At 31.0% G+C, this 25,506-nt stretch overlaps 1 protein-coding gene across 1 annotated transcript in view; it reads right to left on the bottom strand.

Annotated features, from left to right (window-relative positions):
- Positions 1 to 14,876, bottom strand: part of LOC129217380 (suppressor of SWI4 1 homolog) — a 28,028-nt gene extending 13,152 nt beyond the window's left edge. Inside the window, exons 1-6 of the mRNA XM_054851671.1 lie at positions 14,756 to 14,876; positions 14,074 to 14,244; positions 7,755 to 8,078; positions 5,400 to 5,473; positions 3,836 to 4,054; positions 2,719 to 2,862 (exon numbers count right to left, since the gene is read on the bottom strand). Coding sequence (XP_054707646.1) covers positions 2,719 to 2,862; positions 3,836 to 4,054; positions 5,400 to 5,473; positions 7,755 to 8,078; positions 14,074 to 14,244; positions 14,756 to 14,776 — 953 coding nt within the window. The 5' untranslated portion in view covers positions 14,777 to 14,876. The remainder of the gene's footprint in view (positions 1 to 2,718; positions 2,863 to 3,835; positions 4,055 to 5,399; positions 5,474 to 7,754; positions 8,079 to 14,073; positions 14,245 to 14,755) is intronic.
- Between the last annotated feature and the right edge of the window lie 10,630 nt (positions 14,877 to 25,506).

Here is a 25,506-nt window from a genome sequence, read left to right as displayed (position 1 = left end):
GATCGGGATTTTGTGAAAGGTCCGTTTTGTTTGATCGGGATTTTGTGAAAGGTCCGTTTTGTTTGATCGGGATTTTGTGAAAGGTCCGTTTTGTTTGATCAAGATTTTGTGAAAGGTCCGTTTTGGTGGATCGGATTTTTGTGAAGGGTCCGTTAACAGACCCAAATATCCTCTGGCCAGACCCCTGATGTGTATTGTTCTTACACATGCACAGCTTTTGGTGGGTATTCCAAATTAAGATTCGAAATTTCATTTTTTTCGATCCACCCTAGTGCACACCCCCATGCTACAGACTAACTTTGTGCCTAATTTCATGAAAATCGGCCGAACGGTCTAGGCGCTATGCACGTCAGAGATCCAGACATCCTCCGGACACAGAGACTTTCAGCTTTATTATTAGTAAAGATTACTTACGAAGTACATTCAAAAATGTCACTTTTATTCACAGGAGTTTCCATTATTTTGATAACTATCTGTACATTAAAGCCTCCTATTCTCCATTAGTAAAAATCTACATATTCAAAATTTTCAGATTTGATTAAAATAATAAAAATAGACATGGATTTTTAGCTTATATTGAGTTGAAATTTTCTGCACAATTAGCTCCACCCCCAAAGCAGAATATTTGACAATGTCTTGCAATGTATAAAAATTTGACCAAAATTGTTCTGCAAGTACTTCAAGCATGTATACGCATACACAAGCAAGCAACATGACCTTTTCCACAAATTGAAAGCCCTAAATCAAAATTGTTTCATACAGGAGGTTTGCTTTTTCTCTCACTTTTTAAAACTTCAGTTGTTATGCATTTCTCTGGAACCTAAACTTACTGAGATTCTCCAAAAATATTTTATATGCTTTCTAAAATGCATAGAAAGAGCGAAGATTCCAAATTTTACAAAAATCTGAACCTAAGTGACCTACCACGTCTTTTTGTTTAGATTTACACGACATGAAAGAGCAATTAAAATGAGTCGAGATAGGGTAGCACATAATAAAACTCTTCAAAACTTTCTAAATAATTCAAATATTTTCAGGATGTGAAAGGATTGAATCTCGAACAAGGCACGCAATTTTTGGAATTGGACGTGTTTGACATGTTTCCGAAACATACGTTTATGGAGAAAATTGCAGTGGATGAAGATCGATTGGGAAAAATAAGTTACAGGGGAACCAGAAACACTAGAAAAACCAGAATCTTTTCAGATTTAGAACATGAAATTTCTGCAGAAACTGCAGATTTTCTACAAATATCTTTCTTCTATCTACAAATATGTATAAAATTTTGCCCAAATTCTGCAGATTTCTTTAAGTTCCAAGTAAATCTAAAGTTCCTGCAAATGACTAATCGAACTTAACATTTTTCGCAGGTTTCTCCGAATTACCGTAATTTGCGATAATTTTAGAGTTTCTTCTAGTTTAAAGAAATCTGCAGCATTTCTGCGAAATTCTATCTTGAATTAGAAGATATTTGTGGAAAATCTGCAGTTTCTGCAGAAAATTTGTCTGAGTTTCCTTTTCACATTTGAACAGAATAGTTCTGCAGCTCAGGCATCTGTTCTGCGACTTACTTTGCAAATTTAGAAGTATTCTGCTTTGGGGTTCACCGCAATTTTCCTGTTTTTTTTCCAAAAAGTAATTAGGTATTTAAGTAACTTTACAACACAATCTTCTAACTATAAAACAAAATAAAAACAAAGTACAGTAGATGCCACTTAAAGTGATCATGGTTAATGTTATCATTCGCTTCATGTTATCAGAATCACAAAGTCCCGGAACACTTATATATTAACATGTGTTAAAAAAATCGGAAATTGTAAACTGCCTTCGTTCATTGTTATCACTTTTTAATAAACTTCAATTTTTCCCCTATTTTGTCCCTTAATCAATAGAAATACAAAGGCAAATCGTGATAAGTGGCTTCTTGAGAAAAAAGTTACCTTTTTATCAGTAAAGTACAAGAATTTTTCTCCCTGTTTGGTTACACTAAAAACTTCACTCTAAACATTCAAACATTTTAGAGATGAAGTAAAAGTGCAATGATTTAACAGTCAAAGAAAAAATTGACATTTTAAAACGCTTTGACAATTTAACCATGATGAATCACGGAAATGCTGCAAAACAACTATGTAACTATTTCTCAGCCATTACTTTGTAAGTTAAAAATCGTTACGGATGGTTTAACCAATGGAAAAAAAAGCTAAAATTATTCTGCTAATTTAGTAAATTAAAATCTAAAACTTCATCCTCTTGAATCCTTGCAATTTTAATCAATGTTTCCTAATTGAAAAAAAAATCATAATTTTGTGTGTCCTTGATTCTATTCGGTTACTGTTATCAAACTGTATTTGTCCCAAAGTGATAACATTAAGCGACATCTCCTGTAGATCTTATTAACATAGGTACTTAACACCATATTCTACGCTTGTAGATAGCATGTACATTGGCAAATAGATTTTCTTTTTTTAGGTGGGGACTTGTGACCAATCAGTTTATGAGTTGACATCATTGTTTGAAGCCAAATATTTTGGGGTTTTATCCAGAATACGGGCTTGAATGATTATTATGAGCATTCATCAGAAGCATTTTCCAAAATATGAATTAAAACTTTAACTCATATTTCTATACCAAGAACTTTGGTTCTTTTCTCTTCATTCATCTCTCATGTTACTGTTTCAATTTGCAACAATTAAAACATGCATACACAAAAGAAATTACCTTTTTTGCTTTATTCTAGCCTTCATAGCTGCAATCTCTTGAGGCGTTTTCATTATGTACTCATGAAACAATACTTCCCCAGTCATCAAACCTTCTTCAATTTTAATTAACTGCAACCTCATTCTAGGTCCAATTTCATACAATCTTAAATAAAGGATGAAGAAGCAATACAGTTATTTAAAATAGAACATTAAAAAATCACTTTTTTTCTCCCTATTAGTGACAAAAGCTTAGTTTAAGAATATGACAAATTATCTTAAGGTTTTGATTTGTAATAACACCAAAACATATTGATAGAATTTATAAAAGATGGTATGGAATTTAGTTCAATCTGAATTAGGGGTTTCCCTACTTTCTTCACCCTGAAAAAAAAAAAAGAAAAAAAAATTTGACAATTTTTTTTTTAAATAGATAAAATGAAAAATTATGTGATTATGTAAAATATTTCGCAAATATATAACACCATAACAATGATTTTACGCTTTAAACATATGTAAAAGGAGTAAATTATTTTGTCAAACATTTTTCAGCGTAAGCATTATTAAAAAGTGGCCAAACAGCAAAACTGTTGGAGGATGCAACAGCTACTGTTCATGATCACTCAACCCCTCTGCCACAGTCAGAATTTTTCACTGGAGGAGCTCTTTGGTAATAACAAGTAAAGAATTTTCTCTCAAGAGGGTCATAATAAACTTTACATGTATATTGTATTACCATACTAAAATTGGCAATAATGTAAAAAATCATCTACGATCTTAATGTTGGTAAGCTTCCTAAATTAGGTAAGATTTTTATTGAATGACTTATTAATTGTGAAAATTCAATTAAGTAGAAGTCTTAAATGTTTTAATTCCTGTAGTGCACTTAATTTGGCCCTGGTTTTAAAAAAAAAAAAAAATTGATTTTTCTGAAGAAAGAAAATTGGATTTCGAAGTGTACGAATAAAATCTGAGATAAACAGTGTAATATATATATATAATGTGAGCCATTTGACTTCTTATATGTGCATTTTGAAAACCTTTAAAAGTGCCTTTTCAAGGCACGTTTTAAGGTTTTTCAAAAGCGTACAAATCACAAATACAAATTAATTGCAGATTATATAGCAGCATTTTCTCACCTAATTGCACTTTTTTCAGCCACAATATTGCCTCTAGAAGATATAGGTTGAGGTAACACAACTGTATTTGAAGTACCATCTACCTCTGCTTCACTTTCCGACAAGTTTCCAGTCTGCAAGAACTCCCCAACATTTTGATATTGCCCAAGATTGGGAACTTTACTCTGAATTAACTTTTTCACAGCTTTACTTATGCCAGTGGGAACGATTTTAATTGCACTAAAGGAGAAAAATCAATTGTCACACAAATAGTGCAAACAGTTTTTAAAATAAAATTGATTTAAAATATTGAAAAACAAAGCAACTTTTGAACACAATTTTCCATACACATTAAGACATAAATAGATGATATTAATATCATACATATGTTTAACTTGTACTACGACACATTGATCCAGTTCAGTTCATATTTTACAGTTGAATCCAAACTGATATTATAAATGTGAAAGCGACTTCACTTGAAAAATCTGTTTATTTGTAATTCTTTCGCGCCTTAACTACTCAACCAATCATCATGAAATTTTGTATACATATTGTCAGGGGTGCAGAATAAAACATAGGCTATGTTTCATCAAAAAAAAAAGTTTTTTTTTTTTTTGCTAGTATCTCATGGAAAAAAAATCATATTTGTTTGATTTTTGCAGCATTTTAAAACCCTCAAAAAGCTACACAATATTAACTTTACCCGAAGTTTGAGGGATGATTAGAACAATCCCTAATTTTTCATTTTAAGTTGATTTCACATCTTAAAACAATGCTTATTTTCATTTTTAAAGTATTGTCTGTGGTTCCTGTTCACAGAATTGAAATTACATTAAGTTTAATTTCTGACTCATAGCAGACAATATTTTTGTAAGGAAAAATAATAAAAAACAAAAATGACAAATTTAAAAAAAAGAAGAAATTATCTTTCTTAATAAAATATTGTCTGTTTTGTGATCATAATTATTTGGGGAAAATGAGTAAAAACTTTTTTTATGTATTCAAGAAAAATAATGGATTTGGTTTTTATGTATTTTGTTTCAAATATCGACAGCACTTTCTGCCAGTTTTAATAGCTTTTGTGGAACACAATAGATTTGCAAAATTTCGTTAAGTTGAAGTACATTAGTTGCAGAATTATTTTCAGTCTAAGTATTTAAATATTTTTCTGAAATTTTCAAAACATAATTTTTTAATACATGCAAATTCATCTAATTAGGAATCAATCATTCTAACGGCCCTGTCAAAGTGTAAAGATCATGCCTGATGCCGCTTAAAATACAAAGGTGGCTGAAGTTATCATGATATTTTCAAAAATATACGATATTTTTTTATTAGCACAACCTAAAGCCTTTAAAATGGTAAATGCATCATCAAATCACTTTTTATTTTTTTATATTAACATTACAATATGTAGACTTAAAATTAATGTTTCTTTCATTACTTATATTTAATATTTCAGTTTACATTTCTATCAATTTTAATGGAGTTAATTTAGCATTAGCTGTTTTACTCAGCACATTATATGTATAGATGCTTAAAATTGTTCAACAATTTAACTTCATTGTAGAGAAAAACTTACTAATGACGAAGTTCAATGCACTTGTCTTCATTATAATGTAGTGATAGGCATCGTCTAATGGTATTTAAATTGGTCTAAAGAAAAAATTAAAATACAAATTTTAAGCGACAAGACATAGAAAAAAGGAACAATTATCTCAACTATCAACGCTTTAAACATTTACCTATTTCCTAAATTGTGTTCCATGGAACCCCAAGGTGCCACTGAGACCTCTCAGGGGTTCCATGATACTTGCATGTTTTCTTTTTATACCTTTCAAATTCATCATTTAAATCGATAAAAACAATGTTTTTTCTAAATTTACTTGTATTTTCCTATATTAATCTGAGCATTACTTCCTTACCCATTAAGGTTAGTCACAACAGAAACAATTTTATCTGTCGTCTAAAATAATGAAAATTTTAGGAAATCAAAATTAACCTGAAATTGCGCTTTTATGATTTCAATTTCAAAAATTTTCCGAGATCAGTCGCAAAACATCTATTTCTCACCTAATGCCTCCAAAGAAACCTAAAGTTGCGTTAAAAAATTTTTTTTGAAAGAGCTGTTGACTCCCTAATATCACCAAAGATAGTTTAAAAGTGACTTCAAAGTTGGCACCCCAAACCCCCTTTCTAACAGCATTACCAACAATTGCCTAAAATGAAGTTGTTTCCGAAATTTTTTAAAGTTTGATATTCAAAAAAAAAAAAAACAATCGGTACTCTTTTAGTGTTTATGCTTCTGCCGATGACATCACAAATGATGAAATGCCATTCACAGAGTGCAATATTTAATTCGCTTCTTGATTATCATAATGTGGAAACGCGGTAGACAGATGTGCCAAAGAACATCATTTGTGATATCATAAAGACCACGCCTTATTTTCAAAATCCAACATTTAAAAAAATTAAGCATTGGGAAAAGGAAAGTTTTTTCTCGCTCCATGTTATTATTATTACTATTTATTTATTTATTTATTTTTGCTTATTCTATCAGTTTCAGTGACTACAAGTAGTACTTTTGACTGAAGGAATCAACCCCATTGCTCTTTTTGACATCAATATTTAATATTTTTCTCTTGATACTAGCCAGTATCTATGGCAGCAGCTGAAAGGACAATTTCAGCATTTAACCGATAACGACCCATTTAAGAAGCAGTACTGGTTGAGAGTGTCTAAATGGTCTAGCTCTGTCAGATGTCAACACAAATTGACGTGAAAGTCTGATTTATAATAAGCTAAAAATTGTTGAAAAATACAAGACATTAAAATTTTTAAAGTTATAAAACTTTTTTTGTGTGAATTTTAGTGAATCATTAAGATAAAAGCAGGTAAAAAACATCAGTATTTCTCTTCCTAATAATGAAATATTTTAATTATATAACTCAAGCATAAATTCGGAGGTTATTTATCCCTTTTAAAAATACTCAGAATCACAAATAGGAGGATACTGGTACTTTACAGTAACAAATAATAATTAGCAGTTATCAATAATTAGCATGAACTAAAATGAAGTTTACTTAACTAGCAATTTAAGGTCAAATAATGATTGTAATAGTCTCTTTCAGGTAAGAATCTGCACCCCTTTGAAAAAAATTCTTGGCTACGCCATTGCAAACTAATGACAATAAACCAGGGGTTCCACGAAATAAGTGAGCATTAAAGAGTGTTACATCAATCAAAGAAATTAAGAACTGCTGCTCTAAAATGCACAATGTTTTATACATTATTTGTGTTTATAGTGATCAATATTTTAGGACATCAGGGGTCATTAAAACAAAGGTTATTTTATATAGTACAAATCTAATAATAAAGCTCATGTAGCACAACCAGTTTTAGTAACTGAATATACTTATGTAGTAAAACTTATTCATGCCAATTGTAAATAACTGCTATGGCAGTATGGGTATAAGATTGTAATGTTCAAAAAGATTCATCATACATAAGGATACACCTCTTATTCCCATGTAAATTCTAATAATGCTACATGATTTGATATAACAAGTTTTTTAGTTTGGCATTGATGAAAATAAAAGTATGAAACAAAAAATAGCAACTTTGAAACTTTTTTAATAAGTATTAAAAGAAGAAACAACAATTTTTAAAGACATCAAGCATAAAAAATAATTATTGTAAAAGAGTATTTTTCTGATTATAAACCTTATTTTAATAGCAAAAATTTAAGCTTTACTAAAAAATATTTTTTTTTTAAATTTTTGTTACACTTTACATAACAGTCATGAACTTTTCAGCTTACAAAATCACTAATATCTTCATTTTTACAAAAATAAGTGCCTTTATAATAATCACACAATTGCATAAAAAAAAGTTTAACAATTTTAACAATTCAATGAGATTTTTCAGTCAAACTTACCTTATTTACATTAATGGAGGGAATCATGTTTTGAAACATTGTAGTCATTAACTTAAAATGCTTTCCTTCACCAGTAAAATTGTTTAACACTAACAATGGATGGTGCTCAAAGAGCTTTTCATAAACTAAAGATTTTTTCTGTGATGATATGATATCTCTTGCAAGGCAGTACTCTTTTACTTCAAAAGTAAGAGTTGGACCTCTGGGCAGCTTTCCTAACCGAACATATATTCCTCTTTCAGACTTTGTAAAAACAATTAGATGTGAAACATTCAAAGGTCCAGCCATATGTACAAAGTCCTTTATTACATTATTCTTCTTTACCTGAAAAAGATTTAAACATTGAATAATTAGTTTTATTGCTTTATTTTTGATTGAATTTACCGAAAGATATGATGCAAATTCTATACCAACAAAAATAAACTAGTATGTTGTGGCCATCACGAAACTTTCTTCTATATCTTTCTTACAATTCTGATCCCTCCCCATGCTTAACGAGGAAGCAATATTCCCAACAAAAACAAAATTACACATGCAAAAACTTGACGACCATCCCAATGTCTGAATTATTACAAAAGCAAAGCAAAGAGCGAAAATTGAAAGTTATTTTAAAAGCCTTGCTTGAATTAATTACAAATATTTTATTTGTTAACAAACATAAGATGGCAACAGTTAAAAATTTTAAATCATTGAGATAATATTTCCGGTCATTTCCATACAATTAAAATCACGAGAAATACGCAGACGACAATCTATTACGATTTATCTTTCTTATTGTTGCATTAATAAAGCTATTTTTATTCGCAAAAAAAAAATCAACACCTCTTGGAGCGATTGGCGTCAAAATTGAACCAAAGTCTGTTTACATATGGATTTACATATATTCCAAATTTCAACCAGAACGTAGCATTACTTCTTGAGATAGGGCACTCACAATGGAAAAAAAGAACGGGCTATTGAGCTACCCCCTTTTTAGCTGTTGACACCAAAATAAAATCAGCTCTTATACCCACTAAGGGCTACTTGCCGATAAATTTTTCTTTCATTCCGTTCATTATTTCTTGAGATATAGCAGTCACAATTGACGACAAAAAACGTTCTATAGCTCAACCCCCGTTTGAGTTATTGACCCCAAAATTGAATCAGCACCTGTTCCTATTAATGGCAACAAATGGACCAAATTTTGTTTGATTCTGCCAGTTCTTCCTGAGGAATAGCAAGCCTGCATAACTCAAAAAACGTCCCAATGCTCCACCCCCCTTGGAGGAATTCGCGCCAAAAACCAATGGGCACAAGTTCACATAAGGGCACATATGTGTACCAAATTTCGTTCGATTTCCTGCGGTAGTTTTTGTTGTAGAGCGGCCACAAAAAACTGGTCACACACAGACGTGACACACACACACACACAGACAGACAGACATTTTCCAAAAATAGTCGAAATGGACTCAGCACACCTCAAAACGTTCGAATCCGTCAAAATTCGAAATTCGAAAATTTGCACGAATCCAATACTTTCTTCTATATATTATATATAGAAGAAAGTAAAAAACAATTCAAAACCGATTGAGTTTTCTTTTCCTCAGGCTTGGAGTCAATTACGAGGGAATGTAATTGATTACGATTATAAGCCTGAAAAATAGGGGATTACAATTACGATTAAGATTATAATCCCCCGACAATGTAATTACAGTCACGATTACATTATACAGAAAATGTAATCTATTATGATTATGATCTGTCGATCATGATTTTGATTACGATTACTCGTAATATATGTATACAAATATATATCACTCATTTGAAGCAACAATGTGGTAGTTGAAAATTATGATTTTTGATTTAATATTAGAGCGATAATCTCAACTATTGTGTAGTACAAATTTTTTATTTCGAACTAAGGTGTTGTTTCAGGTATTGAGCAAAATATGAAAGAAAGATACATCTAGTTAATTTTAAGTGCATACATCACAGAACACTACAATGAATGTACATCGCATACAGGCATACCCACACCCTTATTCAAATATATACACAATGCATATTGAATTTGACCAAATTGTTCATTATTATTTTGCATGCAATCAACGTTTTAGACCTTATATTTCTGAAAATTGTGTGGTATTTTTCAGTATTGTATTCTCATTTAATTATTATTTATAGCATCAGTTAATTTAATATACAACAGCTTTTAAAAAATAAAAAATAAAAAAAAAACATTGTATGGTTATTTATGCAGAACAACTACAAAGTAATAAAATATGCAAATAGTGTAAATAAAAAAAAAAAACTAAACTTTGAAAATTTAAAAAATAAATAAGTAACCAAATGCATTTAAGTGTAACTATTATTTCAAAGATGTTTGTTTTCTTTCTCATTGTTTGAGAAGTGAAAAAAATTCCAGCAGGGCTAAACAGTCATTGAATTGGAGCAGATTATACAGAAATTCAAAAACACTTTGGTAGTATTATTTTCAGCAAAAGGGTACAATAAAAGTGTTTGATCCCTAGAACTCTACAGGATCAATTTTGATGATCATTTAATAAGATATTTGCGCATGCTTTGATTTCATTTTTGATTTGATCACTAACTAAAGAAATTGACCTTTTACAAGTGCTAAAAGGTTTCAACTTAACGTTCATAAAAAAAAGAGTATTCATAATACGTTTTGCTATGATTTCTACTTATTATGCATTGGGCGCATTTTTTTTAAACATATGAGTATTTTATAATAATATGTATATATCACAGCTTTTATGAAACAGTGACATTCAAATAGTCTTACTTTTAAAAAATTGTGTGAAACAATAAACTAAGTTTCAAAATTATATTAAAATAGTTCATTGATATAATGAACCAAAAGCAAATTTTATAATATCTATCAATGCAAACTTTTTTCTTTCATTTGCTTATTAACTGCAGATAATATCAAGTGTAACATATAAAACATAAATTTAAGATTAAATTATGTCAGAAAATATTTTGAAAATATACAAAAAAAAAAATCTCATTTACCAGGGTTTAGATAAGATGTCATGCAGCAAAAAATGAAGGCAATATAAGAATCACTGAAACACAAATGCAATTCACTCTTCTTTTATTCACTACAGTTTCAGGAAAATATAAAAAACTAAAGCTTTGTCCCGGTTCTATAGTTTTCAACTTTGTTGTGCGAAACTTTGTAGTACTTTTGATATGATTCTACTTTATCCGCTAATACAGTTTTGAGGCGACAGTATGCCTAGCCAATGCCTAGCAATGAGAGATGAAAAGGGAAATTGATGGTTGACCAATTTTAAGGATTTGGAAAGACGTTCCTGTCAAAGGCACCTACAGGGTACTAATCGAACTAACCACTTAAGAAAAGTCTCGATTTATAACTCTCATTTGCAAACGGGGGTGAGCACTGAATAGCTTGAAGTCGTTTAATGTGTTACTATTGAACTATGTTATCCACGGTTCATACTCTATTTGGATGAAAAAATTCCATGAATTTTTCCAAGACTTTTTCATGACTTCATAAAAATTTTCATGACCTTGCTACATGAAGAAAACAGTAATTTTTTTTTTTTGTATCAAACTTGCCTGTTATTGGAAATGAGCATTTGCAAAATACCTCATTTAAGCACTTACTTGTGATTGAAAAAATATCAGTGCACACCTAAAAAATTAAGCTATTCTTATTTGTCTTCATCATATAAATTTAAGTAAAGTAAAAATTCAGTGAATGGAATATAATGATTCTTAAATGTCTAATTATTTTTTTGTAAGCAGGCAGAATGATAATGATTGGGACAAAGGTTGAATGAGTCATTGCTAAGTTTCAATAAATTTGCTTCGAAAGTTGCATTTTAGTGTCAGCAGTGCATTTAATCATCCACATAACGTGGCAGTGTTTTGGTTCTTTGAAGTAAAGCCGTGCTCTTTGATTCTTTAAGTTTCTAAACCAGATATTTACATAAAAAACCACTCAACAGTGAACAAACCTTCCGATTCAAAAACTTGTTTGGTACAGATGTGATATACCCCCCCCCCCCCATTTGGCGACATCCAATTTTTTGCACAAAATGTAAATATTTTTCTCGCCAATGAGGCGGTAATTTTTTAAGCATAACATCCCTGGAGAAACTAAACTGTGTTTGGCAACCCGAAGGCAATCTTAGATCTGTTCAAACTTGTTTACTTGGGTTGTTTACTCGGTTCCACGCAGGAGCAGGGGCGGCATTTCAGCATTTCGTTTGGGGGGTCGAGTTTCTTGAACATATTTAAACCATATGAAGAGCATGCATCTTACTTCTTTAGTATAGATGCAAACAATTATTCTCCATCAGTTTGTTCTGTTATGAAAATGCAGGCAAATGTTTTCTAAGTTATCTAAATTGAATTTACCCAGTTTTTATTGTTCTTAGTGAAAAATTTGGGGGTGCAACCGAACCCTCTGGCCCTCCCTATTTGCCGCCCCTGCGCAGGAGAGATATGTGATGTGCAGGAGAGATATGTGATGTTTCGTGCAATATACCTTACAGGAAAGCTTATTTTGTGTTAGTTTAAATTCAGTAGTTTGTTTTGAAGTAAAAACATTAGAAAATGCCAGTTTTTTCAAACTTGAATGTTAAAAGTTAACTCAAACGTGGTGTGTATCTGTAATGTGCCATTGTCATATGATGTTTTGTTTTGGACTGAGTATGAGGATTTATACCATGTGAAAAGGTAAGTTCTTTATTTTAGAATTCAAAAAAAACCTCTCGCTTCCGAAATTCTTTGTTTTTACAAACCCTTGAGGGGTTCTTGTAGTTTTTAACTTTATTTTTACTGTATGTAAATTTTTCAAAAATAGTACGGTTTTTTTGTTCTAAAAATTAATTCTTATCGATGCCACAAATTATTTAGACATATTCTATTAACGTGCCTCCTTTAGGTACTGAATTTCTGAAAATAAGTTGACTCCAGCATTTTATAAAAATATAAAGGTGTTATTTTATGTAAAATATAATAGGTATTTTGAAAGCTTGTCTGGATAGCAAATAAATACATGGTATTTTTGTATTGTTTATGTTTAGGATGTTCTGTTGAGACATTTCTACTTTTCATACATTGAAATTTGAGTAACAAAGCGCTTTTTGGCTGAAATAGTTATTGATTTTAGGGATGTTTTCCTCTTTAAACATCGCAATTTGAATCACTTTGTTCTTTTTAGCAGAGTATGAGAAAAGGTTTTGTTCTATGAAATGCATGTTGGAAAATAGCTTTTATTTCTATTGGTACACATTTCATTGGTGAACTGTTATAGTAATTTGTCAATTTAAGCATTTAAAATACTTTCTAGTAATTGTTCTTTGTGTACAAAAACTTTCTAGTTTCTGGTATTTTTGAAGCGTATATTCGTGATGTTTTTCATTGTGGATTTATGTTGTTTTTATATATATTGTGTTCTGAAGTGCTTTGATCATGTTTTTTTATCTGATTTTTTCCTGTTGGCGCTAAAAAAGCATCACTAAAAACGATGTATGACGTATGTCGTCATACATTGTTTTCTTGGCGCCAACAGGAAAAAGTCGCCAAGGGTGGGGTATATCACATCAGTTCCACTTGTTTTCTTATTTACCTATTTGCACATTTTCAAATGCATTTAAATTAACAGGTTCAGCAAGGAATTCTGGGACACTTTCTAAACATATTTCAGTTCAAAAATTTTCAGCGAGAGGGCTTGATTTAAATTGGTATAACTTGTTTGGTCAAGTAATAAGCAAACAAGTTAGTTGCTTATTACTTAATGCTTTAACCTCACTTCCAGTAAAACAAAAATTCAATGCAATATTTACCTTGGGCTAGAAACATTCAGGGAAATCATCCATTATATAACATTTTTTAATTTAATTAATAAATTAAAGTATAAACTGGTTAAAGAGATTGATGAGACAAACATGTCGACTTAGTAATTCTGTTTAATGCAAAATTTAACAAAATACTACAAATATAAAACATTTTAAAATAACTCATTTATAATCACAGCAAGCATCTCAAATAATTTACAATGCCATAATGAGACAAAGGGCAATAAAAAATCAAAATGTGAAACTATGGTTGTGGGCATATAGGTCTTACCAGAATGGTATTCCTAGTGGTGACGTAAAATTCACCTGAATGAGAAACAGTGTATTTAATACTTCTAAACATCCATAGTTAACAATTAAAAAAAGTATAAAACTTACAGCGCATGATGTTAAATTTCATTTTAAAAAAATCAGACACTGTTCACCAGTTTTACGGTTACATAAAAAAAATCACACAAATTACATGATTAGCCAAAAATACATACTTTAAGCTGAGATGCTGTATATGGTTCCATCACTTTTCTAAAATTCAACATCAATTCATTAGCATTTTTTCCTAATCGACCTCTATTTATAACAAATGAATGTGGTGCTTTTGTTAATTCCTCTGGCTCTGTATCACACTTAGCCTTTGCATTTTTTGCAGCACGCCCCTTCTAAAGAAACAAAATAATATATTATCAATAAAAACTTTCCTTTTCATTTATGTTAAAGTAGCAAAAACAACGAATTTCTAATTCTTCAAAGCTTTAACTCACCCAAGGCAATATAACCAGAGGAAAAAAAATATGTACATGCAATTAATATGTAAGGGGCTAGTACAAAATCTTTCACTAATACAGGATCCTGCACATTAACCTCTTGCATTTGGAGAGAGGCCTCCCACAGAAATATTAGTATTTTTAAAGTATGAAAACACCAACCTGGTTAAGACAACTAGGGACGCATTTTTTCAGGCACACATTAGATACGTATATTTTCAAGAACACAATAGGTACGTATTTTGTTTTAAGTACACAATGGCAAATTTTCGTCGATTTTAAAAACATTAATTTTTTACTCTTTGACACAATGAATAAGATGCCAAAACACATGGCGATTACGAGTCATTAACCAAGTCATGCATGACTAATATTCAAAATACAATAGAAGTTTTCAATTTGTTACCTTTCCTTTCTTCTTTCCCATGTTATAATAAGAAAATAACACAAGCTGAATCCCACGTTTTTCTCAGTATTTCGGAATATTTACCTTAAAAAAAAAATGTTGGGTTAAGGACCGAAAGCGTTAGGATGAAATAGTGCAATATCTTCACTTTTCTGCATGGTTTTCTTATTGTTCATGCTGCCATCTAGTGGATAAATGTATGAGTATCGATCTATAATAATTATAAAAATGAAGTTTTCAAAGCCCTCTTAATAAAGGTGTTCTTTTTTTAGCATTCATTTATTCTTTATAATTAGCATAATTATAAATATTTGAACAATTAAAAAAGGTTAATATTTTCGTTTACGGTGGAAAAAAATTAAATAAGACTTTTTCATTTACATACACATATGGTTATGTGGTTATTCACATTAGATAGTGCAATCTTATAAAGGAAAGAGAAGAAGAATGTATTATTTTTAATTACACTTGGTATGAATGGGTGAATAAATAAATTTTCATATTCAATAATGCATAAACATCATAAAATTCAAATAGCCTACAATTGTTAATAATAATAAAATTATGTATTCAAATAGACAATAATAAGGTAGCATTATTAAACGTTTTTTTCATTTGGGTTATTCGGAATAAGTACATTGCGCATTCACATGAAATAGATCTTGGATATGTAACAGCTACGATTCATGAAAACAGTAATTTGAAATTGGAGAAAAAAAATAATGAACATTGAACGTTCTTGTGAATTGGTATTTGTTACATTTGCAGGATGTAAAATTAATATTCTGAACAAAAAAGTTAATGTAACCTCAATTGATGAAAGTATTCAGTCAACTTCGATAAAAAATATTTTAGAAATGAATAAAAAAAAAAAGTGTTGATAGAATTATTTTCTTCTTATTCATTTACTTTTTACAATTAGCATTCATATGAATTAATGAAAAATAACTAAATACAATCGAATAAAAGCAATTAAACTAGTTTGTTGATAATCATATCTTTAAAAAGTGAAAAGGGTGCTGAAAAATTGCAGTTAATTAAAAGTGAACAGCAAAAATTTTTGATTAAAAAAAAATTCAAATTCATTTACAACAAATTAGTAGATGAACGGATCAGTTAAAAATATGAATATCAATTTTACACTTAATACAGACGAAAGAACTCAAAAATTTAAGTCTGCAAGACACTCATATGTGAAACACATTTTCTATGTTAAAATTCTATATGAATATAGTTTTATTGTAATAATGATAAAGGTTAGAAAAGACTACCTCATCAGGGTTTGATTTTTTATTTTATTTTTTTTTTAAATCAAAAAATTCGGATTTTTTAAATTAAATTTTTTTAATCTTGAAACATTTGTAGATAATAATTACTTTACATTTTTCAACATAACATATTTCCCATACAATAGATGCAAAAACAACTTTTTATCTATTTTCATATCATGGCAGTAGCTATGTTTGAATAATAGCTATAAGTAGACCAGAGAGAGAGAGAGTTTTAATACAAATAATGTATGACTCAAATTACATTTAGCGTTTAAAATTTAAAAAGAAGGTTCATAGAATTTTTATTTTGATCTTTTAGTGCAAGTCCATAGGCATAGTCCATAGTAAATTTTTATCATAAAATGTCTGTACATTGTGCATAAAAATCTACAATTTTTTCTCTAGTCTCTTCTCCCCCTTTTTTTCAAGCAGTTTTCAAGCAGAATTTTCTCTTTTTATAAAAAGAAAACTGTCACATACGATGATAGAAGTTTTATTATGACAATTAGAAATCTTTGAGTACAAATTTTGATTATCAACCACTAGGTTTCAACTCCAGCTGCTCTGCCCCCCCCCCCTCCCTTCCTCCTGCTACTACCACCATTCTTTCAACTATACTTCTAGGAAACAGTGGTACCACTATTTTCTATTATTATATGTTTCATAATTTTTAGAAGAATAAATCTTAAAATTTGGCAGTTTTCTATGTTTATCAGCTTAGAAATATTCAATAAATTCTTAAGATTCATAAATATGTCAGTATAATTTTTAGATAAGATGTGATTTTGTTTTACGCTTTGTTTAAGCAGGTGTGCCACTCACCCTAAAGGACAAGAGCACACACCCCCTAAATGTCACGAAGTCCCACCCCCCGGATCAGGAACTCCCCAAAATTGTGAAAAATACCCCTAAAGCAGCACCCCTTCAATGGAACAGCCAGCGCCATGACTTATCCCCCTCCCTTGGTGGGCACCCCCAGGGGTGCCCACAAGGGGGGATTATGGCGCAAGTTGCGCCATCAAAATTATTTTTTTTGGGGGGGGTGGGGTCCAGAACTTTTTTTCTTTAGAACATGAAATTCTCGAATTTTGGAAAGAAAAAATTTTTAAACTTACTGAACAAGAAATAGATGCATTAATAATACTTTTTTCACGTTCTCTTCAGGGCCGTCGCCAAGGCGCGGGGGTGGGGTGCTACACACTTCAGTTTTTCAGAAGTGGGGCCGTCAATTTCATTTTAGCGATAAAAACGAAAGAAGAGAAAGGGAAACTCTTCGCTGTTTTAAAAAATTAAAATGGTAATTATAAATGAACAAATAAAATAATAGTAACAAAAAGTATTTTTTCTGTAAAATTTGAATGGAAAATGTAATCTTAAAATACAATTTGGGAACATCCGTGATTCTCTTTTATTAAGAGTCGCGGAAATGTACGCTTCAAACATTTTTATTAACCAAAAAAAAAAGTATTCAGTACAGTACACTCTTCACTAGGCCGCAAAGTGGGTATGTCTGCCTAGTCGGAAACTATGGGCTCGGCTCAAATTAAAGTATTGTGCATAGAGTAAAATTAGCATAATGGGAGGGAGGAAAGGCGACAAAACTAACATGGTGCACGCCTTGTCTCTCGACGGCCCTGGTTATAGAAAATTATGCTTTATGGTTCTTCAGTTAAAAAAAAAGAAAAAAAAAACATAAATAAATAGGACAGCTTCATTAAACAGCCCATAGGATAGGGTTCGCCGAAACATTCCTATATGTTTTTTTTTTTTTCTTTTGATGAAAAATATTGTCCTGAAAATCATTGCTAAGTGGAGAAAAATGTATGGGTCGCCGAAATAAATGCGAAATGGAGAGGGAAAAAAAATAATAAAACAGTTAAATGCAAAGAGAGATTCAATGTATTGTAATGAATACTCACACCAAAAGTTCTAAATTTTTGAATGTAAAAATCGTAATTAAATCACAGCTTAATCAAGAGATGCGGGTGGCATATTTAAAATAAAATGAAGTGGAATAGAGACCTAAAGTATCGTAGAAAATTATCACATCCGTTCAAAATGTTAAAAGTCCTTTTTCCAAGGCCGCAAACGCTTGTATTGCAAGAAAACAAAAAATATTAGGGGAGGCGGAATTGAAAGTTTTACTATGGAAAATCCAAGCAAATAATCGTGTTTGGCAAAGGAAAATCGTGTTTGGCCTACACCTGAGTATTTAGGACTGCAATTTCGAAAAAGCATGAGAGTGCTCCCAACGTAACCTCCGAGAAATGCCCTCTCAATTAATCATTCATCCTCATTCAAGGTCGAATAAATTTCGTCTTTTGGACTTTAATTTAAAAAAAACTCTCTGAGTTGTTCCGAAACTGTCGTCCTCCAAATATTACCGGAGATCCTCAAAAATATCATTGTTAAGGTTTCAATTTAGAAAAATTTTCAGGAGAGAGATCTCCAAAACCTTCTACCCCTCTAACAGTATTAATAAATCGTCTACGATTACTTTAAATGAATTTCATTTTGAAAATTTGCCAGGGGAGGACTCCGAATCTCTCCACCCATTAACGTTCACAAAAATCTTCTAAAACTGCGGTTTCTACGGATCGAAATTTTTTTCGAGAGAATACCTCTCTCTCTCTCTCTCTCTCGCCAACATCATCGAAAAATGTCTTAAATCTCGCTTTTAGTGAATCAATTACGAAACATTTCTGGACGCGAGTCCCTTCAAAACTCCCTCCCCCTTTCATCGAAGGTTGGCTTAAATTACGTTTCCGTAGCTTTGATTTCAAGAAACTGGCGGTGCACTAAATTTTAACAAAAAAAGGTCTACAATCGCGTTTTTAAGACTTCAAAATTTCAAAAAATTTCGATGGGGGAGGGTGTATTTCTCATCCCCTTAACATCACCATAGATTGTCTTAAACTGCATTTTTCGATCTACAATTTTCAAATTTTTCTCGGGGGAGAGCCCCCGGACCCCCCTTTACGTGTCACAATCAGAAATAATTCACAATTGGGAATGAGTGCTTCAAGTTTGCATTTTGAAAAATTATAGAATGATGACCTCGAGTCTCTTCCTCCCTTAATATCATCATAGATCGTCTAAAACTGTTTTTCAAATAACAGTCTTGAAAATTCCCGAGGGAGAGCCCCTGGACCCCTCTTCTGAACATAATTAAATATAACGTACGATTGTTTTGGGAACTTAAATTTGGAAAAATTATCGGGAGATGCTATCCTCTGGAACTCTTCTCCCCTTCCTCCCAAACTTAAAATATAGTTTAAAACTGCGTTTTTATGTCTTCAAATTGCAAAATAATGCAAGAAGGTAGCCCTTCGACACCCCCTAATTCTGATTAAATATTATCCTAACCAGTGGTTGGAAGTAGCGACGCTATTGTAGTAGCTACATTTTTTAGTAGTTTGTAGTGTAGAGCACTACTTTTGAAAAAAAGTAGAGTAGCGAGTAGTTCGATACAAAAAAAAGTAGTTTGTAGCGATTTCGAAAAACTACTTTTAAATAAAGTTGCAAAAAAAAAAAAAAAAAAAAAAACGAGGTTTCAAACGAATCTGAGAGGTGGAAGTCTTAAACGAGTAAAAGTTACACCAATCAAATACGCGTAAGACTTAGAAAAATACGAGCTGACCTCAGCACGGTTGCTATTTTGTCCACTTTTTTGTAAAAAAAGTTGGGTTGCTATTTTGTTGTTGTCTGAGACGCCGGAAGAAACTGAACAAAAGGACAAAACTGGACGAAATGGACAAAATGGACGAAATGAAAAATAAACTGATTATGCATACATAAATTTATTGTTATAGTGTAGTATTAGTATATTATTCTAATACATTTTCTATTATGAATTAATCATTTAATTAAAATAGAATCATTAGCTTTTGAATTTCATAAATCTAAAAAACATTTAATTACACATCGGTGCAGCTAGTTTTAGATCATAATTTACTTAAATGTAATAAAATTTAACAATGTTAATAAGCTATTGGGCGTGATTAGACGAGTATATATACAATAGTAGAAAATAAACTCAATGAGAAAGTCAAATGAAATGCTTGGAGATATACATACAAAACAAAGATTTACAAATTAAAAATATTTTATAACTGTTTTTTTTTTTTTTCAAGTTTTTATTGATGTCGCCCCATAGTAAAATATTTATGTACTCAGCATATTTTATGAATATGTTAATGTCATACAAATTAAGAAAAATTACTACTTTAGTAGTGTTATGGGTACTTAGAACAGTGTACCAGAAGAGGCAATAATAGGCAAGATGGTAGATAGCTTTGAAAGGGCCAAAAATCTTCATTGGGGCTAATAAGTTGACTAGGGAACAGCCTAGTCAGAGCCTGTTGCTGATCATCACATTTGTATTTGTATTGCAAGGACAGATTTCACTTCATGGCAACATTTCTTTTATTAATATCAAGTAGGTTTTCTTTTCTTTTTGTGAAACATAATTTTTAATGTTTTGGAACTCCAATCTTTAAAAACTTTTTATTTCTACATTTTGATTTCATAAATGCACTTATTATGGGTAATAAACCCCTATATCACAGATAAACATCTTAAAATTTACAGCTGATGTGCTTGTTCTCTAAATGCTATTACATGCATTATAATTTATTTTAACACTCATTTGATTTCTTAACACATTTACATAAACTTCAACTGATCTTACTTTTTTTATTTTCACTTTAAAATATCTTACTATCGATTGTTTATATACATATTTATGTTTGCTATTTTTGTATTAAAATATTACTTAAATAGGAAAAAGCTATATAATTATTTATTATTTTCGAACTTCAATTTTTTAACTCAAAACTTTCAGTTTACCCATGAAGTGGACGAAATGAACAAAATACATTTTGTCCGGGATGGTTTTTTTTTTTTTTTTTTTCAAGTTTTTTTCCGGCGGTTTTTCCCGAGGTGGACAAAATAGGACAACCCTGAACCTCTGACATACGGTACCGTACGTTCTTTGTTTGATGCCATTAATTTGTTTGGCGAGATGTTCAAGTTTCCCCAATATTCGCCTCGAATAGAGCATGCATAGAAAGAAAAGAATAAGCTATAATTGCCAATTTAGTGCAGCGTTTGTGCTTTCGGGCAGCAGAAAATGTCCCGTGAATGAGCATTTTAAAATGTTTTAGGCCCTGACCAGTTAACAATAAATATTACAGTGTTATAGAAATTTATGATAACGGAAATTTTTCCGTTTCATGCAAACTTTACCCGTCCAGCAAAAAGTTTTCGGTATCAATGTCATCAGCATATAAAGTAAAATATCAACTTACGCGAGGGATGCGTTCCTCGCATAGGTGAAACAGTTGTGTTATTGAATAAAAGTACTGTTAGGATGCACATAATCAATGGGAAAGAATGGCGTAAAATTAAACAGTATGGTACGTATAGTACATAACAATAATAAAGTGCAGCACAAGCACAACAATGGTACTGTACAATAGATGCAGTAATTATATTCGACGCATTTTTAGTTGTTCAAGCATTTTAAAAATCTTTAAATTTCTTTAGTTGTCAGAAACTTTCTATTTTTCCTTTCATTTTCAAACTTTAGCTAAACGACCCACTTGTGTGAAATTATGTTTAATCAACGCCATATTTAGAATGAAAAATATACGGAGTGGTGATTTGTATGTCAAGAAAGCGATTTTTAGCGATTTTTTCAAAGCGGTGTAAGAACTTCTGCTTTCAGTGATGCTAAAGAAAAAGTCCAATCACGGCACAAAAAAAATTTAATTACCCAATAAAAAAGGCAATACTTAAGCCCATCGATTTAGTTCCGAAAATTTTCGTATTGCGGGTGAGGAATTCGCGCTAGCTCCAAAATTCGTTCTTCGAGAAGAACAGAAGAACTCGCTATATAGCCGTTTCGCGTTTTTCGAATTGCATTGCAGTGCGAATCCACTGCAGTTTAAAATTACACATAGAAGTAAAGTAAACATTCTTAGTTCTGTTTCATATTTCGGATATTTATTAATATTTGATTTTTAATGCTAGGACCGTTTGGGATATTTTTAATATTTCTTATTTTTTTTCTTTTTTACTGATTGAGTTTTGACATGTTAACATAACAAAAGTCAATTATTAAGTATTGTACGTTTTTGAAGTTATTCGGTAAAACTGAATATTTTTTTTATTCATTTCATCAGTAGCGTAAGAAATTAGATGGTGTCCATGTCCAGACCCATAACTTGAAGCTAAAAATCAATTACTTAGCTCCTACAGAATATAAGTTCCTATAAAATCAACTCCTATAATGGAAATTAAAATTTTTCTCTTTTGTTTAAAATATGTTTTTCTTCTCCTAAATCAATTTTATGTATATGTATGCCTATGTAGAATTTAAATCAAATTACACCTGCATCTATTTACATTTTGAAGTAGCCGAGTTGTACTTCTTGAATTAAAAATTCACTGTCAGGAAAGAATTAAAAATTTAAAGGTTGAATTCTTTCACATTTTAAATCCAATGCTTTTCATTTATTTATTTTTCAAAAAGTAGCGAAGTAGCGACTACTTTATGAAAGTAGTTTTTGTAGTTGCTACATTTAAAAAAAAGTAGTTGTAGTTGTAGTTAACTACATTTGTAATAAAGTAGTTGTAGTTGTAGTTCGCCACGAAAAAATGTAGATTTCCAACCACTGATCCTAACGATTATTTATATTGTTAGTATTAAGGTCTAGTAATATGACTATTCCTGCTAAACCAGAAGCCAAATCTTCTCTCTCTCTGCACATTCGAACATGCGTTTGAAAAAATTAAGGGGCTGCAAAAAGCGTACCCCCCCCCCCCCCCAGTTTTTTTGAAATAGCGACAGCCCTGGTGCTCTTTCCAAAATTTAATGACCGTGTCTCTTTTCCAATGAAAGGAGCATCACAGACGACATGGAGTTGGTGTCCATTTCAAAGTTGGATCAGAAGATTTGAACCCCAGAATGACATCCTCTTTATTATCAAGAGTCATCTAAAACTGCGTTTCTCGTCATGCAATTTTGAAAAATTTATAGGAGAAAGCCCCTGATTCCCCCCTCTTTCCTTAACACGATCAAAGATAAGCCTAGAATTGCGTTTTTGGAGTATCAATTTCAAAAAATTGCCGGTGGAATGGCACCGAAATTCACCTTCCACTAACATTATCAAGATATATCAAAAGTGTTTCTAAAGCTACAAGTTCGGAAATTTAAGTGGAACGCCCCTCTCCCTCCTCCCCACTCTCGTCAACATTATTAAAAAGTCGTCCTAAATTTGGTTTTTAGGGCTTCAATATCGAGAAAATTCCGGGAGAGCATTCGAAAACTCTTGTTCTTAACGTCACAAAGGTGGCTACAATTGCGATTTTAGAACTTCAATTTCAGAAAACTGCTTGTCTCCCAACCATAGATAGCGTTTTCAAGACTTTAATTTTGAAAATTTTCCAGGGGCGAGCCCTAGGATCTCTTCTTTCCGTAACATTACCACAGATAGTCTAAAACTGCGTTTTTAGAACTACAATTTTGAAAACAAAGGAAAGCCCTCCTTAACACAACGGTAGACTATTTACAATTGCGCTTTTAAAGTTTCAATATTGAAAAGTTACCGGGAAGGGGCCACCTAACCTTTTATTTTCCTATCATCACCATAGATCGTATAAAACTGGTTTTAAAATTACAATTTCAAAAATTTTCTGGGGGAAAAACTCTCCGGACCCCCTATTTAATTGACAATAAATTTCCGTTTCACGGTTCATGTTGTATACATCTAGTAATGACTCCATCCCAAGCCAGAAAGTTGTCCCTGTAATCATTCATACGTTTGAAAAAAAAAAAAAAAGGTGTTGCAAAATTCATGGGTACCCAAAATTTGTTTACTTAAGGTCCACGTTTCAAAATTAGGGAAGGCAAGGCGGGTCAACAATCCAACAGCATTTCAGTTCAAATGGTATTTGTTAGCGCTCCCCTCCCTCCCCCCCCCCCCCGTGAATTTGACTGGAAATTAAACACTCTAAAAACTGTTATGTTTAACCCAATTCGAAAGCGAGAAAATTTGGAGGGGGGGGGAATTTGCGCCATTGAGCTTGGGGGGGATGGGCACCCCTGGCTTAATGATAAGTTTCTCATCATCTGTCATTACATTTTTAGTGTAAAATTAATGTTACACAATTACTTTACTTAAATATATTAGTAATGGTGTATAAGAAAACATGCAATTTTTTATATATTATTTTTCTGAACTGTAATTTTGGACTAAAAGCAAAATTGCAAGAGTCTTAAAAATCTGCTACACACACACAAAGAGTATGTAAATTAGCCAGTTGAAGTTAAGATTGTGTAATGCAGTGTATTTAAATTTAGAGCAACACATTCTAAAAATTCAAATTTAATTGATAAAAATAAAATCAACTGATTTTAATCAAGGATTTTGTTCAAACAACCTCTTGATTCAAATTAATGGGTTTATTTTTTAATTACATGATTTAAATTATGATTTTTATCAAAACTTAAATCAAGCTGATTTAAATCAACGAACACTGCTTAACACTGAGTGAGATTGTCAAGCAGTTAACAATAAGTATTAGAAAAATCGAAAACTTGGATACGGTTCCAAATTAGGAACACATTGAGTATTAAAAAATGATAACAATTAGGAATTTTCAAAAAAATAGTACTCATATTTTAACAGTTTGATGTAAGTCAAGAACTATTTCTTTTTTATTTTAAACGTTTTCTTGAATTAGTCAAGTGCACGCTGAGCAAAGTGAAAGAGTTCAATTCACTTACTTATTCAATTATTTAAGTGTTAATTTATTAATTAACTAAAAATTGCCTAATTCCCTCCAATTGAGTTTATTCCAGAACTTTTGTCGATAGAAAGTTATCAAATTTTAAGAATTTATCTTCAGAAAATTATTATAATTCTAAGAAATAGTAGTAGAATACTAAAAAAGGAAGAAAGAAAGAAAAACTCCATTAGGAAGACTTTACAACCTTATTTTTATAATTATTATTGATCGATACTCATACATTTATCCACTAGATGGTAGCGTGAATAATAAGAAAATCCTGCATTTTATTCATTTCTAAAATATTTTTTAGCAAAGTTGACTGAATACTTTCATCACTTCACATCAGTTGAGGTTACATTAACTTTTTTGTTCAGAGAATTAATTTTGCCTCCTCCAAATGGTACAATTCCGAAGAACGTTCAATGTTTGTTATTTTTTTCGTTCAATTTTAAATTACTCTTTTTATGAATCGTAGTTCTTACATATCCTAAGTCTATTTCATGCAAATGCGCAATTTATTTATTCAGAATAACCCAAATGAAAAAAAAAAAAAGTTTAAAAATGCTACCTTATTCTTGTCTCTTAGAATAATTTTATTATTACTAATAATTATATGCAATTTGAACTTTATTATGTTTATATATTACTGAATTTGAAAAAAATTTTATTCACCCATTTACACCA

This window comes from Uloborus diversus, chromosome 2, assembly GCF_026930045.1.
Source record: "Uloborus diversus isolate 005 chromosome 2, Udiv.v.3.1, whole genome shotgun sequence".
NCBI lineage: Eukaryota > Metazoa > Arthropoda > Arachnida > Araneae > Uloboridae > Uloborus > Uloborus diversus.
Note: the sequence above shows the minus strand (reverse complement) of the source record. Positions and strands in the feature narration are given on the sequence as shown.